The 17843-nt window shown below is 42.4% G+C and overlaps 1 protein-coding gene across 1 annotated transcript in view; it reads right to left on the bottom strand.

Annotated features, from left to right (window-relative positions):
* Positions 1 to 17843, bottom strand: part of jph3b (junctophilin 3b) — a 70632-nt gene that overhangs the window by 23076 nt on the left and 29713 nt on the right. Inside the window, exon 4 of the mRNA XM_078257760.1 lies at positions 365 to 489. Coding sequence (XP_078113886.1) covers positions 365 to 489 — 125 coding nt within the window. The remainder of the gene's footprint in view (positions 1 to 364; positions 490 to 17843) is intronic.

Here is a 17843-nt window from a genome sequence, read left to right as displayed (position 1 = left end):
GTGTGTGTGTGTGTGTGTGTGTGTGTGTGTGTGTGTGTGTGTGTGTGTGTGTGTGTGTGTGTGTGTGTGTGTGTGTGTGTGTGTGCGTATCACTGTGCTAGGTAGTGCATGCATGTTCTTGTGGTTTGGCTACCTGCAGTGCTGTACAGGTGTGAGTGACAGAGGCAGATACACAAAGCTAGAGGGTGGTTGACACTGACCTTTATCATCATCCCACACACACATATATGCACACATTTGTGTTTTGTTTGTTCATGCATGTGTAGGCACATGTGTTGTTTCGTATGCGTCTGCTTGGCTGGGTTTGTGGATTATGTACATATGCGGAGTATATGTATGTTGTGATTTTAGTGTGTATGACCACCATTTCCTGGGTGCTGGAACGAAGGGGAGAACTGCTTGGCGGTGACCCTCGCCATGCGACTCTCCTCCTGGGCTTTCTGAGCTGCTCCTGCTGCTGCCTCGGCTTTACCCTGTGCATGAGCCGTCCTGACACACAGAAGACACACAGAATGTATAGAGGACAATAAATAAATCAAACTTTAAACATTCAGAACACTACATTAGCAGTAGTGTCCAAAAACATTTAAGAAAAAAAAAAGTACAGCAGGTTGGAAGGAGATAAGGAATTATCAATCAAAAGAACAGAACAGAATAGAAAACCATTGTCCAAATATACTGTAGGTAAAAAAGAACACAAAAACAGTGCCAACAGTGCACCACAGTATTTCAGTTTTTCACTGATACAGGGGTATTTGTGTTTGAGCCCTCGTTTATTCAATACACACTTATTCAAGACTCTCGAAACTCAATAAGTTCACCTCCATTAACTTTGTATTGGATTTAGGGATGCAATGATTATAGATTTTGTTGGTACGATTATAGTCTAAAAAATTATCACGGTTTCACGATAATTATGCATACGCGAGCGTTTGTTGTCAAGGAGGTTTAATAAGAACTGCACACACTGCTACACATAACGTGCAGTCAGTGTAGCGGAGCCTTTACCAATAATTAATTGTGACGTTTTAAAGTGTCTAGCATCCCTAATATATAGTGCTAATATATATAATTGGATTCTTGTGTTTGTTGCCCAAGGGCTGATGGGGAACCTTGCAATGTGGGCACAATCCTTTAATGGTTGGACGAAAAATAAAGTTCAGGTAACTGTATACAAATTAAGGAATTTGTTTGTCCTCACAATTATTCCAAAAGGGATCTTGTTGAAGTTGTTGGGACCCACATAAAAACAAGTTGGTAACCATTATTGTCCAACACACAATTAATTAACCTGACATGGTGGACACCAGGTAGTGTACAGGCACACTAAGCAGGCTAAAGAAAACTTTTTCTCTTCGCTTTGACCTTCTGTCCATACCAAGCCGACACTTTTCTCACCTGAAAACAGAGCTTTTTGAATTCACTATTTTATGCTCCTTTAGTGGTCTGACAGAACAGAAAAATATGTAACAGCTACTGTATGTAAATCGTGAGTTGGGCTGTTTTACATCATAGTGTATTTGATCACAGAAAGCCAGAGGGGACAGAACAGAGGTTTAAAGAGCTAAGACTCCAGATGTTAGCTATGATGCAGAGACTTGTTGTTTGCCAACTTAAAGAAGATAAAGAAGACATTTAGCCGTTTTTTTCTAATGACATTTGGGTGTTTCAGTGTGGTTGGAAAACTGTAAGAAAACGTTGTGGTAGTGGTTGCTAGGAGCCGTTAACATATTTCACACTGATCAAAAGGTATCCAGCTATCTAGATGGCCTTCCTATACTTAATTAGCAGCTGCTAAGCTCTGATTGGTCAACTGTCTCTCCAAACACGCCAGACTTATAGAGCTTAACGGTGTGGTTCCGGAAGTGAAAAAACATTAATTGTCTCCATAATGATTTTGGTTATTGGCCGTACCGTCTAAAACCATCAGAGGCAGACTTGCCACGAGCTACGAGATTGTGAAACGAAGGTTTATGCTCCTGTAGAAGCAACCTGTTCTCACTCCCAACTCGTCAAATAAGGACGCTTGGGCAGTGGCTCTCGGCGTCAGATACGACGCAAAAAGCACCCTTCAGCGTGTGTGTAGAACGCACCGGGCAGAGCAGCAGCTACGTGCCACTTTTTAGATGACATAGTATAATTAGCGACAACAGTAGCGAATAGTATGAAAGGCTGAAATTCCGCGTAGGGAGGATGGTTGGGGTGATGGATGGGTCAAACAACACAGGACTTTCACCCTGGGGTTATTGTCCCGCGTGTCACGGAAATGTACCTTTTATAAGTGGAGGAGAGGTGGGGGCGCGCAGCAAATATGGAAGGCAGGTATCATGTGGACCATAGACAGTATATAATGGACCAACAGATCCCGTTGCTCTGGACGGAGACCAGTGAAGGATATTAGAAGCACTTTTCCGGTGAGCGCTGAGCGTTACTACGCAGCCTCCAACTGAGAGAGACGACATAAATGTGACGTGAGCAACCTGAGAGCAAGTCTGAAAGTTTTAAGTCTTCTGGTAGCTAGAGAAATCTCAATCATTCCCAATCTTGCAGAGACAGAGAGCGTAGGTATATGTAAGGAGATAACATGGACACAGGCTAATTATTGCTAACTAAAATGCTAGTTAACATTAGTAATTAAACTTAAACAGCTAATGGAAGTCGAAACTGCCTGCGAGCTTCTCCTGTACTATACGGTAATTCCTCTACTATGCGACAGTGAGTCGCGTGGTTATGACACAATCGTTAGCCAATTTTTACAAAAACGTCTGCTACGGAGCCATAACGTGAGGTACAAGGTAATGGAGCCTTTTATACATTGTCGTGTTTCTTTAGAAATAAACAATGGACAAAAAAAGTCTTTAAACGCAGATGTAAAGTCATTCGCTGTCAAAGTGACGTCAAAATGAATGGCAGTCAATGGAATGCTAACGTCGGGTGATTGTTTGGTAGCATCAAAATGGCGCCATAGGAGGTTCGAGCTCTGAAGCGAAGCTTACCCCCTTGATGTGGACGCACCGACAGCTTTGTTATCATTACTTAGAATTCCTCATGGGGGCGACAGGAACTACGCACTATAGCTTTTTCCCCCTGTGATAATGGACACTTAAATAACACAGCTACACACAATCACATCACTGTTGAGCTCATATAAATCATTTATTCTCAGGTATTATTATGAAACAAACATGCAGCATACACCCCTTCATCCATATGAGAGTTATTTTGTGTTGTTGTGGCCGACGAATGTCATTATAAAAAGACACCTGAGCCAGAGGGTGAGAAACACACAAGGTTATGAACAGCAACATATTACATGATACCTCACACAGTCGCTATGGGGGGACAATTATCACAGAGATACAGTATGATGTGGTTGTTTGTATTCCGTATCAGTTTACAGGCTCTGTAGTCATTTGCACGAAATTGAAATGTGTTTACTATCAGAAAAGAATTCATCTCACTGGCTTTTCGCATCTCCTTCATCTCTTCAACTGCTTCTTTACAGCCTTCTTTTCATATCTGCTTTGCTCTTTCTTTTATTTCTTCACATGTTCCTTTCTTCCTCTACCTAATTGCTCCTTCCTTCTTTATCACAATCCCCTTTTCATCTGCCTCTTGTCCCACCCACTCTTTCTAGTTATATCAAACAGATCCTTTCTCTCAATTACAACCCTCTTCTCAACTACTCTCTTTTTCCATTCGCCTATCTTTCTCTGTCTTTCGAATGGCTCTCCTGTGAAATAGCCTCTCCCTCCTTCCCTCCCACCCTCCCTCCCTTTTCTCTGTCTGGGCAGTAACAGTCTTGATGCAGTGTTGCATGTCGATGGCCATTGATTTCCTCTCCGCCTCAATGTTGCTCTTTGCCACTCTCTGCCAGCACTGCTACGCCAGGCCCACAGAATACTCAACACCGTTGTGTGTGTGTGAGTGCATGCCTGTTGGTTGTGGGGGAGGTGAGGTGAGAGAAGAGAGAAGACTTAGTAACTTACTAGTCTTACTGTTTCAAATGACATAATCACATGTAAACCTTTTTGACAGAAGTCTCGTATTCACTCAAGTTTTAATGTCATGAACAATCTGCTTCCCATGCAAACCCACTCTTGGCACAACCTGCTCTCACACCACAACACAAAAGACTCCTTTAATAGCTCTCTCTCTCTATCTCTCTCTCTCTCCCCAAATTTCCTAGTCTCGCATTGCCAGACCTTCCTCAACAGCGCTGCAGAAAAGGGTCTGGCTAGTCCACACAGCATTCTGGGATGGGAGAAAAATGTGCTCTGGTTTATTGGAATTTCTTTAAACCAATCACAATCGTCATGGGCGGCGCTAAGCACCAAGCGGAGCCACGATGCCGCTGCAAAATAGCCTCAGAGATCTGAGGAGCGGTTAACCATAGTCCTCATGAATCCACTGGAGTTAAAAATTCCAACACAAAGAAAGCGGAAGGTACCGGACATCTGGCCGAAAAGAGTGAAATCCGGCGAAATTTCTGGCGGCAACGGAGCAATCCCGTAGGTGGAACGTCGTGGATATAATTTCCTGTCCCACTCCTGTTTTTTGGAACAACCTGTTTCAGGATGAATCAACTGCCTGGAGAGAAAAGCGATACCTGTTCAATGGGGGCTTGAAAAAGAAAAAAAGAGCTGCAGGTGGCGAGAAGAGAGAAAGGAAAGAGAGATGAAGTGAGGTGATGAGGAGGAAGGGACAGGAGTGTGTGACAAGAGGGTGTAATGGAGAATGGCATGGGGAGAGACTAAAAAGGAAGAGAAAATGTGGAGTTAAAAAGGTGTTTTGTATTCAACATCAATGAATCATTACCAGATTAATTGTTGTGAGCTGGCATAATTACAGCAGTGGCCGAAGGATTGACAACCTTACATTAAAGCAAAAGGAGGGGTTTATGACAGGGCTGCCCGTTGGCTGGCATAGCTGTTTAGCCATTTAGCAGGTATAATGTTTACAGTGTTCACCATCTAACGCTCAAATTGAAATGTTCGACTCGTGGTGGCATAGGAGGAAAAGTCAGGCAATCATTGAAGTCGTTAGGTTTTATTCTCACAATGAATGTCTCATGGCATTTTATTGCAAATACCATATTGGTCTGAATATAAGACGACCTCTTTCAAGACAAATTTTCAAGGTAGGCTGTTGTTTTTAACATCTTAAGTTATATTTTCAATATCTTTTTAGATGAAAGTGTCACATTTAAATTAACGGTAAATATTTCCAAGGCCTTCAGCTGAATGACTGCTCTGGTAATGTGCATCATTCCGTTTTTCAGTAATCACACACTATCTTCGACGCTTTGAGGACCACGGTAAGATTTTGGTCTGTTACACAGTCAATGCGAGCGACGCGAACGACTAGAAAATGACACCGGTAATTACAAAACGTGGTGTGTATGTCGCTCCTCTCGCTTTCCCTCACCCTCTCTCTCTCCCTCCCTCTCTCTCCTGCCGTATTTCCTGCAGCCTATCAAGGAGGGTAGTCTCACATGGATCCATAATCGGCCTGACGCTCTTACGCTTCCTTTTACCACCACGGGAGGCTGATGATGTCGGGGTAGTAGGGGGATGAGATGGTGGGGTAACTGCAGTGATGGTGAGATGCTTGCTACAGTTACACTTCTAGTGATGAATCGGTGAAAACACGTTTATTTCGCCGATTCACTGCTTTGTTCTAACGCCGCTCTATCTCGCTTGACCATATAACGTTCCCTTGCTTTCGGGCGGTCGTTGATGCTCCGTCTAAAACTCTGCCATTTCGACCAGCTGTTTGTAACATTAAAATAAATGGATTATTGATCATTTCATGTCTTATAGCTGACTTTACCAGCTGACTTATCTTCTATTTGCTGCTGTTGAAACCAAACAGGTGACGTCCCTTACATTCTAAAACCAGCCTCTGCAACTTGAACAGCTGAGTCGTAGCGCAACCATCAGCTGGCTTGAGTCCAGCTGAGACTTTGTTTGAGACGATCGCTGTGTCTCTCCCATAGACTGTTAATATTAATGGACAAAGCATCCGGTTCGGCGAAGTGCTGCAAATGCTGAAGTGCCTTAAACCTGCATTCTATCTGCATATCTATCCAGCAGGGGGCAACATGTGTGGTTGCAAAAGGAGTTCGGTTTTGGTAGAAGTCTATGAGAAAGTGACCCACTTCTCACTTGATTTATTACCTCAGTAAACATTTTCATAATGAGTTTATGGTCTCAATCGCTAGTTGTAAGTCTTCTGCAATACAGAATGATGTTAATTTTTTGGTAGCGTTGATTTTAAAATCGGCGATAAAGCAGGGGGTGTTTTAGGGTGTGGCTATGATGTGATTGGCAGTGAAAGTGTGTAATGTAACATGGCTCCTCCCTCACTCTTCCCTCTCGTCTAAAATCGTCACATCCGCAACCAGGATGGCTGCGCCCGTAACGGCAAACTCAATGACTCATAGCAGATCTCCACAAACCAATGGGTGACGTCACACATGCTCTGTCCATTAATATTAACAGTCTATGGTCTCTCTATGTTTCAGGCCCTGGCACTAGCTAGCTGTGAGGGACAGTGACTCGCTTCAGTTATGAGGGCAACGCGCGTTTTACTCGTTTCGTGTTGTTGGCGGCATCTGTTGTGGGTGTATTACCATAAAAAAAAAGACCCCAAATATAAGACGACCCCACTTTTTCAGTCGTATTTCCAGGACCAATACGGTAATCCAAAAGTTGATCAGGTATTTCAATCTATACCAAAGTGGTAGACCAACGTACTAGGCCTACTGACATTGCCATCCCTAGAGCCGTGTGGCTAAAAATATCAAATATATGCTGATTCAAGCCTCTCAGATGTGATGATTTACTGCTTTCCCCTCTTTTAGCATTGTGAGCATTGTTCATGTATTGTAAAGGTAAAGCTGGTTATCTCTAGAATAATACAGTATAATAAATACAACTGTAATCAAATTCTCATTTGTTCCAACAGAACCCAGTTTGGATGCTTACTTAACAAAATATTCTTGGACAGGCAACACAAAGGTTGGATTTATGCTTTATTATTCATTTTCAAACAGCATGCTTTACTTTTAGAAAGGACAACTTTTTACGGAAAAAGAATAACCAAGGAGTTTGGCAAAGGTAACGCTCTCTTTATCTTTTTGATAGAATTGCTGGAGTGTTAACTTAAAAATACAGATCAGGACAAAACCACTATCTTCCAATCATTTTGGCTCTAACACAATAGAGGTTCCAGTCTTGAAAAATGGACTTTTCTAATGTAACTTGTAGTCGCACAATATAATGTAATTAGCTAATAATATAACCCTTGACTTTTATTATGTTGCGCTTGTGTTTTTGATTTTGATGATGCTAAAAATAAAAGAAAACCCTTCTAACACTTTGTACCGAGTATCACTCTTACTGCAGTACTAATGCACACTGCTTTAACATGTGTAGAAATCTAAAGCTTGGCAGGCCTGCCATGCAGTTGCTAAGCTATGATAAGACAATCACTGTTCGGGGAAGGATCAATTATACCCTGCAGGTGATTTGAGGGGGGAATGATGGGGAATGTCATTCCTGTTGTATGTAAATTACCAAAATGCATACCTCTTGTTAACCTGCTTCCCCCTCTATAACCACTAGTAGCGGAGAGAGTGCAGGGACAGAGGGATTGTTTAGTTGAATATGTTTGTCTAGTCTGCCTGACTCATTAATCGTTCAACTGGGTTTGTGCAAGTTAGAATCTATGGCCCCGACCATGGCTCGGAAATCGGAAAGCTTAAGAACACGATCAGACAGAGTGCGTTTTAGTAGCCTGGGGTGGCTTTTTGTCATTGTTTTCAATGAGAGCTAAGCTTTTTGCTAGCTGCTTTTGCGTTGCTGAAGGCCTCATGGTTTATTATGGAGCACCCTGAATGTTTGAGTTGAAAAAACTTCAACTCAGAGTGGAAAAAACGCCAGACGTCATTTAACTTCAAAGCAGAAAAACGGCTGGCTGAGGAGGGGTGATTCGATAGATGCCTATGTGTATTAATAAATCCATAGCCCTGTCTTTGGTGTTGAAGTAGCAGACAAATTTGCAATTGGGACTTTTTTTGTGAGCCCCGCCCTTTTGTCAGTTTTGTTGGATCTATAATATTCTCTAAACTATATAGCTGGGGGTGGTTTCATGGAAAGTTGTTAATGAGGCAGTTGAACGAAACGAACCGTCCCCCCTGGTAAAAATTAACAAATCGCCTACTGATTATACCAAAGTATTGCATACACTGCCAAAGGGATGCCAAGGCCGAAAGGACAAGGGAGAAAGACGACAGCGAAGAAGCAGAGAACCAAAGCAAACAGTACATGGAGGACACAAAGGAAAAAGACAAACGCAGGCACACCAAGATGAGTTGAGAAGAGAGACAGGAAGAGAAAGTCTAATCCAGGAATCTGCTAAGCTCCTCCATTATCTCATGTCACTCTTAACCAGCTGATGAGGATGAGGGTGATTCATACCTGAATATCTAACAGAGCTTTCCGGTTTGCCTCACTGCTAACAGTATGTGTGCATGCATGTGTTAGGCTTTAGGCTTACAGATGAAACGAGGTCACAGGATTGGAGGGAATGGCTCCGTCCACAAAGCACAGTGAGTCACTGGTGTGTTTATCTGGAACCAACTAATCACAGGTAGCCTGATGCCACATCAGTTACATCAGCACATGTGTCATCGGTGATTAGGGCACATCAGCTAAGTATATACACACACAAACCCCCCCACACACACACACACACACACACACACACACACACACACACACACACACACACACACACACACACACATATATACATACAAATCCGGGATTTACTGTAACATCAGGCATGTGGACAGCTGACAAAATTTCTGTCAGCGCTGGGATTTTGTTCTGGAGCCTAAAGCTGACCTTTGACCTCTTTGCCTCCTGACATGGATCGACATCAAGAAGTTGGATAAACGTTCATAAACAGCCTATGAACACATTTCAAAACACACACACTCCAACAAAGTTGGACAAAAAGCTGCATCATCCTTGAACTAGATTGGTATTGTGCCTTCATATAGCTCCAAGAGTATCTGCAGCGAAATATCCTGTGACTTTGTTTCACTTCTCAGGGTTTTTCCTAGTGTTCCACAAGGAAATACCCTGCTGTTCTGGGACACAGAGAGAGAGAGAGAGAGAGAGAGAGAGAGAGAGAGAGAGGCTGTCCTGTCCTGGGCTATGCTGCTGTCTGAATCTGGGTTAGACATTTCTGTGTGTGTGCATGTGTTTGCCACAAAGAAAGAGCTGGTTTAAAGACTTGGCTACAATTGTATTGTATGTACAGTTTGGATCATAACAGTGTGTCAAGTTGGATGTCTGCAATTATCCGAGAAAACCAGCAACCTGCATCACCCACCTGGCCTGTCGGCACAAGAAGAAGAAAATATTCAGAGCGTCACCACTTTCACCGAAATAGTTAAATGTGCACGTTACTTCCTGCTCCTGCTGACAAGATTCAGCAAGACCTCATCTCAGACACCGAAATATATACTCTTTTGGACTAGATCAGAGAATACTGACAACTTATTCCTCTCTTGTTGGAAGTATTTTAACTTTTTCATTGTCCCTTTGTGGTGTTGGATATTGTTGGCCATCTGCAGATTGGAGACAACCATTAATCCCTGTGTATCTCAGCTCTTTCTAACATTGTCATATATGTATTATTAGATTGTTTTTATGCATGCCATTGAATTGTTTAGATGCATTTGTGTTTGCAAACTCGCTTCCCTCAAATTGCCCCTTGAGGGACGAAGATAAGATTTTTTTTTAAATTGAAAGTAACAAGTCACAAAAGAGCTATGCCATGACTTTTCTATTGGTAACAATTGCATAAATCTGTCTATAACTACTGGATGGGTTAAGATGAAAGTTAAGACATTCATGGTCCCCATAGGATGAATTTCTAACAGCCCTATTCGCACAGGATTAGTATCATCTGGGGACCACGTGTGATTTAGAAATTACACCCCCACACACACACACATCTAAGTTTAGTGTGGCGCATTCGCACGGGATAAGCGAAGCCTGTGATTATACTTGAATTTACTGACATATCTGTAGCCTGAGAGTTGGGTACCTGGAGGCGCGTGGAGGATGGCCAGGGCGAGGCCGCCGCACCGCACTTGGGTCAAGGTTCTGTATCTTTTTGGGCCAGTGCCGGTAAAGGTTACCAGAGGTGCATCCCTTATCCCCACCGCAGCGGTACCCACCAAGCATCACCGTCAACCCTCGGACGAAGCTGCGGGGAGCGCGTCGACTCTGGGACCGAGGTCTCCGGTCGGGCGGTGGTCAGGACATAGGTTGGTCATCAAAGACTATGTCCGCAGCCCCCCGCGATCCCATATCCGTCTTCACAAGAGGGATAAAAAGGCGCACAGGAAACGAAAACCTTGAAAAATTATATATGACTCCGCCAAATCACAGACATGTCGATGGGACTAATATTATCACAGGACCTCTGTGTTCAGCAAAATATGGTAGGTCATTTGCAGGGGAATTTTTACTTACATGTTTAACTGTTTTACTTTTACTCACAAATTACAGACATGGCCATTTAGCACAGGATTAAGATCACAGACAACCTCCATAATTATTACAAATGACTAGAGGTCAGCAGGTAATACTAATCACGTGCGAATAGGGCTTGTAAGAAGGATTGTTATGACTTTGGTATATATATTCATGTTCTCCTCAAGATGTACTGTAATAAACCCAGTGATCTCTTAACTTTCCTCTAGCGCCATCATCAATTAAAAATTATTTTGTTCCTCTCTGTGGAGAGGGTGCACAGCTTCAAACATCTTGGTGTCCATATCACAGGGAGTCTGACCTGGGACCAGTGCATACTGGCTGAGTGCTGAGAAAAGCAAGGTAGAGACAGCTTTTAGGAAATTCCGGCTATCCCCTCAAATACTGAGGAGAAACATCACTGCCTGGTACGGAAACAGCACCGAACAAGAGCGGTGGTTTGTTCAACTGAACACACGCTAGGCGGTGCCCTACCCTGCCTGAAGGATATTAACACCAGGCGCTGCAAGAAAAAGGCTAAGAGAATCATTAAAGATCCAAAATCCCTCGGGTAACAGCCTTTTCTCTCTGTTGAGGTCGGGTAGAAAGTACCGGATACCAGCACTGAGAGCCTCAGGGGAAGCTTCTACCCTCAGGCCACTAAGATCCTAAATAAGGACACTGCCTAAGACAGGATAAAATTTCCCTGGAATTGTATTTTATATTATTTCCTTACGTGACAAATGAATTAATTGAGTGACTTTGTTTTATGACCAAATACCTGCAACATTAATGGCATTCCCATCACCCTGCTGTAGTTTCTGCTTAATGATAATTAGAAGATGTTAGCATGGTAACATGCAAAATATATAGTGTGTTCCATTTGTACTCGAAAGGTCAAAGTCGGAAAACACGCCCCCCTGATTTCCGAGCTCGGAACTCGGACAACCTTGCAGTACCCCGACCTCAAAATCCAACATGGATGCCCTGTGCATCAACAGTTCTGAAAGCTGTAGTAACATACAGTTATTAGCACTTCTGTCTTATTTGTGTCTCACTAAATCAGTCATACACATAGTCCTGTCCAACTTCTATCTGTGGACATGTTGTTACGCTGTTTGTATGCACTATACTGTATATTTGCCTCCAAATTAACATGCCAGCGATTTATTGATGTTAAGACTCTTCAAACTGTATTATTTATAAGTTTCACCTGGCTGTCAGTTGTCTTTGGCTGTCAAACTGTTGCTTCTTTGTCAGTCTGACGGTTTACATCTGTCTCTCTGTCTCTGTGTCTATTATCCAGTGGCTGTGTCTCTCTTTGTTTCAACAATCATTGGCCGCCTGTCTGGGAGAAGTTTATCTGTCTTTGTTTTACTCTGTCCCCTGATAGCTCCCTGAAGTTTTTCCCTGAAAACCATTTAATGCCTACCATTGCCTAGAAGACTTTGTACTGAGCTTGAAAAGACTAAAGTCTGACACCATCTCACATTTAAAGAAAATCATCTCACATCTAATGTTAAAGACTGTCATAATATGTAAAGACAGGAGATCTTACAGGGTCGCAAATTGCAAGACTATAACTAGATTTGTTTTGAAAAATGTAACTAGCGAGCTACTGCTAGCGTTAGCTGGTAACTTAAGGGAAAGTTTGCAGATTTTCCGTTCTGCTGTACATTCAGATGAATGGCGGTCTGCGTTTGTCTGCCGGTAAAACTCCCTTTGGATGACATGCTTCTGAAGGGTTGAAAATCTGCAACTTTCCCTCTTTAGCGTTTAGCTTAGTGCGGCGCCATGGCAACAATAAATAACTCAGGCTCTTTTGGTGCTGGAGGGAGCGCACCCATTGGTTGTTGACAATGTTCATGTGATTTAACTTCACTACCAAGACTTAAAACTTACGAAAATATCAAACACATTAGATTTTTTAGGAACGTCAAGACGGGAAAAAGACTGACAACTCTAGCAAGACTCTCATGATTAAATTCCGATATTGGAAAATAGTCTGCGACAATGGAATCGCTTGAAAAGTCGTTTGGTGTAAGGTCGGCATAAGTTTAACAGAAAGTTTAAAAGTTTTGTGGGTTTGAACAATGATCGTTTCCCATGAGTTGTAATTTGGACGCACAGGTGATCCAGCATGGTATAGACATAAAAAAAAAAGAAAAGGTTGTAAAGATACACGGTCAGAACATGCAACAACCATCAGCTAATGTATGCTGAGGAGGATTGTGCTTGGATATTTAGAGGGCAGCAGCTTGGGGAGGGACAGAGTGTCCTTGTTTAAAGTAGGGTGCCACTTTGTTGCATGCTTAAAGCAGATAAACCCCGATCTCAATACAAAAAGTACTTGAATTAACCTATTTCATGAGGGCAGACAGAGAAGCAGAGGAGAGACAAGACAAAGAGTTTACAGCCCTGCTAGTGCTCTGTGAGGCAAAGCACTGCTGACATGGTTCCAGCTAAATGCTAACACATCTTATAGTGCATTCCATTTACCTCGGAAGTCGGAGCTGGGAATGACGTCACACCCAAGTTGAATGCGCTCCATTTACAAGTCGGATTTTTCATTGTAGGGTAGGCTCTAGCCAGGTTAGCCATTGTTAGCAATACCAGTTATTAACAACGCATTACACTGCAACACAGACCACCTTACCAGAGGCTATGGGAAATGTGGTTGTACATTTAAGAAACACAACTCCTGTCAGAGTCTGTTTCCAATAATTAACTAATAAAAGTATCACAATTAATGTAAAAATTATATTTTGATAGCTAAAGTAAAATGTTATAGGTACCACCTTTAAAAGAATACATGCTTGTTTTCTGTCATATCAAAAAAAGATCAATATCAATTTCACCTCTCTACATGCATAGGTCCACAATGGGTTTAGCCTAGCCTAGCACAAAGACAAGAAGCAGTGGAAAACAGCAAAAATATGTCCGTCGACAACTTCAAAATTGTCTTAGTGACGTGTTTTACAAACGTGTCAGACTAATTTCTGGTTCTAATCACAGGGATGAAACTTTAAATGATTTGCTCGTCTACAAAAAACTTGGTAAGAATGAAAGCATTAAAAGTGACTGATAAATACAGTTTATTTATAACAGTTAATGCATCCTGAGGGAAAAATTCAACATCAACAGATATAGATAGATAGATATAACCTTCTAGTGGCTGTGCCTTGTTTATTAGTGCCCAATGAGAGCAAACCATCCGCAAGTTTGAGGTCATGAATTCCTGATGAATACCACTATAGCTCACATTAAAAACTAATGCACAACAAAAAAACCTCATTTTCTTCTGGATATGTTTTTTTTTTTACTGTATATTTCAGTTTGTCCACCTGAAAAATATAATTCGTGAACCAGGGTAAGGGAATTTTGACACCCTTAAGCTAACCCCCCGCGCCCCCCCATTGGCACATTTATATTCCCATCTGCTGTCCTGTTCCTTGTTCCCGTTTTCTTCCTGCTCCTTAGATACATATCACCTCACTTGCAGAGTTTATCAATAATTCTGAGTCTGTAAATAATGTTGATAATGTTAATAATATTGTGTTTTTTTAATCTACTGTGTATGTGCCCACCACCCGCACTGTTTGTTGGAAGCCACTGACCTACATTTCGTTATGTGCCTGCACATTGTGTCAATGACAATAAAATTGAATTTAATTGAATTATAATTGGCTGACAGGCTCAAAGCACTGGTGTTACACTATATTTAAATTGACGGTCCACTGTATTTCAGATACAACCTAACAAAACAACGTGTTTTTCTAGCTATGCTTGAAGTCTCAGTGGTATGTTTATTGCAGGTCTGTCCCAACTTGAAAATGTAGAATCATACAAGAAGGGAGAGATCTAATCACTGTTATGACAACCCAGTGACTGATGTGAAATTTTGTCTACATTTCTTTCTTTCTCTATCTGAGTGACTCATCAACAGTGTGCGATGTGTTAGGTGAGCAGCAGCAAGCTGTGGTCATACTGCCCTCAGCAGAAGACTGTCATCAGGACTGATAGGATTGGATCTTTAGTGATTCAACTCATGAATCCTCTTGCCTGTGTGTGTTTGTGTGTGTGTGTGTGTGTGTGTGTGTGTGTGTGTGTGTGTGTGTGTGTGTGTGTGTGTGTGTATGTGTGTGTGTGCGTGCGTGCGTGCCTGCCTGCCTCTAGTTCAGCCTCTCTGCTCTCTCTCAGCCTGCCTGCCTTTGTTGGCATAATGCGGAAATTTCTCTCACTGCCTCTTACTTTTTCAGATTCGCTTTCTTATTGGCCTTTTCTCTCCAACTTCCACTTTTACACTCTCTTTATCTGTGTCTTTTCTATCTCACACCATTTCTTAGTCACACTCTTGTTTTTTCTATCTACTTAACAAGCTTGTCCATCCAAGTCTTGACACAGAAAACAGGTGATCTACTCTTGAATACATGCAACACAAAGATATATGGGCCTACATATACAAAGGATACATGTAAGTTACAGTTATTGACCATGATGTCAGTGTGTAACAATATTGATCTGTTTTAAGGTCAACTGCTCATCGGATAGTAAACCTAACCCATTTCCGACAACCGGTTTACTCACAAACTCATTGTCACTACCTCGCTACCGCTGCTTTCACTCTGCAGCCATTTACCCCAATTGTTGCTCATATCTTTTCTTTGCAGGACTGGACATCTGTTGTACAACATGAGGCAAAAAATGTGAGGCTAGGATTACACTTAAGTTACAGTATCTGCTTCTTTTCCATTGTTGAGCATTCAAATACAAGTCACATATATTGTAGGTTGCAAATCGCAATATCTGATTTTGTAGCAAATATCCACACAAAAAAACCCAAATGGAGAAAGAAATTCTTGCAGATCTCATTTCCAAAGCAACAGAAAATACATAGCCTAGACTACTTTACAATGCAATGACTTTTTGCCACTGTATTATAAGTCCTAATCAAACATTTGGTTTTAGTTAGCAAGTAATTCCAAGTAATTTTCTTTTTGTTTTTAAGTCAAGTCCATCATGACAAACTGCTGTCAAGCTGTAATCTGTATGGTAAACCTGCCAATGACCAGCACCTTGAAGAAATAGTTAGCCATTTTGAGATATACACATATGTGCTTTCATGCTGAGAGTTAGATAAGAAGATTGACGCCATTTTCATACCTTTAAGTGAAATATGAAGCTATTGAGGAGATGTTTAGCTTAGCTTAGCTTGGCTAGACTGGAAGCAGTGGGGACACAGTTAGCATGAAACATTTCGGATTGAGCAAACAAACAGGAAGTAACCTATTAACTAGTGAGCTTCGGATGTGACAGAGCAGAGCAAGCCGTTTCCCGCTGCTTTCAGTCTTTAAGCTAGGCTAAGCTAATTGCATACTGGCTGTAGCTTCATATTCAGTGTACAGATATGAATGTTGTATCATTTTCTTCATCGAACTCTCAGCAAGAAAGTGTAGTTTATTTCCCCAAATGTCAAACTATTTCTTTAAATACATATTTTTAGGGATGTACAAGTTCTACATTTTCACTGTTAATACTATGTGTACTGAACTTCATGTATTTTCTGATACCAAGCACTAGTACTCTTTCACTTTCCCCACCCAAATTTATCCTGCAAAACAAGACTATGTCAAACCCTAGTAGCACTGCCTGCTTCCTTTGGTTGCCCACATTAAGCAATTGGGCTGTTGCAACGATTGCGCAACCTGGTCTCACGCCAGTTCGTGAAATAGTCACGTTATTTTGATTTATTGATTCGTGTACAGGTTACGATTTTCTCGTTTATTTCGTGTACAGGTCACGATTTTCGAAAATTAACATTTCACGAACTGCCATGACACTGGGCTGCTCTGTGGGACGCAACAACGGGGAAATTAAATGCCACAACAGGGAAAATAAACGACACACGCCGGCGACAATATGGGGGACGCAACAACGGGGAAAATAAACGCCACACACGGCCACAATGGGGAAATTCAACGCCACACAGCGGTGACAACAACGGAGACGGACCGCCACACAGGGAAGCGATCCCCGGGCGCAGGGACACGATCCGTGGTCTCTGTGGCACGCAACAACGGGGACATGAAATGCCACAACAACGGCACGGTTGAGGTTAGGAAAAGAAGATACGGGGAAAGGAACCGTCACACGCAGGACACGCCGACAACAATGGGACGATTGTGGTTAGGAAGAGAATAACACGGAAAGGAACTGCAACGCGCCGGACGCGATCCCGGCTCTCTGGGGTGAAAGTCAGGTATTGTTTGACCCATCCACCACCCCAACCAACCTACCTATGCGAAATTTCTGATTGTCATACTACTCCCTACCGTTAGCTTGCTGCGATAATGAAATATGCTTCCCATTTAAATACATTAAATTAAAATTCGTAATCATCATGACCGAAAGAACAAGATCCAGGGTACAAGCGGCACGAAATGGGGTTTCCTCAGGAGGTAGCTGGCGTCTCCCTTAGAGATAGGGTGAGAAGCTCAGTTATCCGTGAGGAGCTCGGAGTAGAGCCGCTGCTCCTTTGCGTCGAAAGGAGCCAGTTGAGGTGGTTCGGGCATCTGGTAAGGATGCCCCTGGCGCCTCCCTAGGGAGGTGTTCCAGGCACGTCCAGCTGGGAGGAGGCCTCGGGGAGACCCAGGACTAGGTGGAGGGATTATATCTCTAACCTGGCCTGGGAACGCCTGGGGATCCCCCAGTCGGAGCTGGTTAATGTGGCCCGGAAAGGGAAGTTTGGGGTCCCCTGCTGGAGCTGCTACCCCCGCGACCCGACCCCGGATAAGCGGATGAAGAAGATGGATGGATGGATAAAATTCAGCAATCACCACACAAAAGAAATAACATAATCGTGTCCTGTTCACGAATCAATAGATTCAATAACGTAACCATTTCACGAACTGCCATGAGACTGGGCTGGATTGTTTAGGTGTGTCATCTATTTTTTCCGCAAGCAAATCTTGCAAGAAAACACACTTATCGATCTAGCTAATAAATGATCAAATATGCATCCACTGCTTGCCAACCTTTTTGATTTGCTGTTCTCCTGGAGTTTCAATTCCCCTCAATTTTTATATGATGAAATATCAAAACCTGCCCATCCACTATATTTATTTAGAAATAGCCTTGTGTCAATGCTGTTTGTGATTATTTATTTAAATGACATAGGCCTACTTGTTCCACACGCGCGTGCCATTCATCAGCATGTAGCCTACTCTGCCTGTGCATGGGCGATATTGGAGGTAAAAGCCTATGTGGCACAAATACATTTTGAAAGGG

The sequence above is a fragment of the Sander vitreus genome, chromosome 8, assembly GCF_031162955.1.
Source record: "Sander vitreus isolate 19-12246 chromosome 8, sanVit1, whole genome shotgun sequence".
Lineage (NCBI taxonomy): Eukaryota > Metazoa > Chordata > Actinopteri > Perciformes > Percidae > Sander > Sander vitreus.
This window is presented reverse-complemented; position numbering and strand designations above follow the sequence as displayed.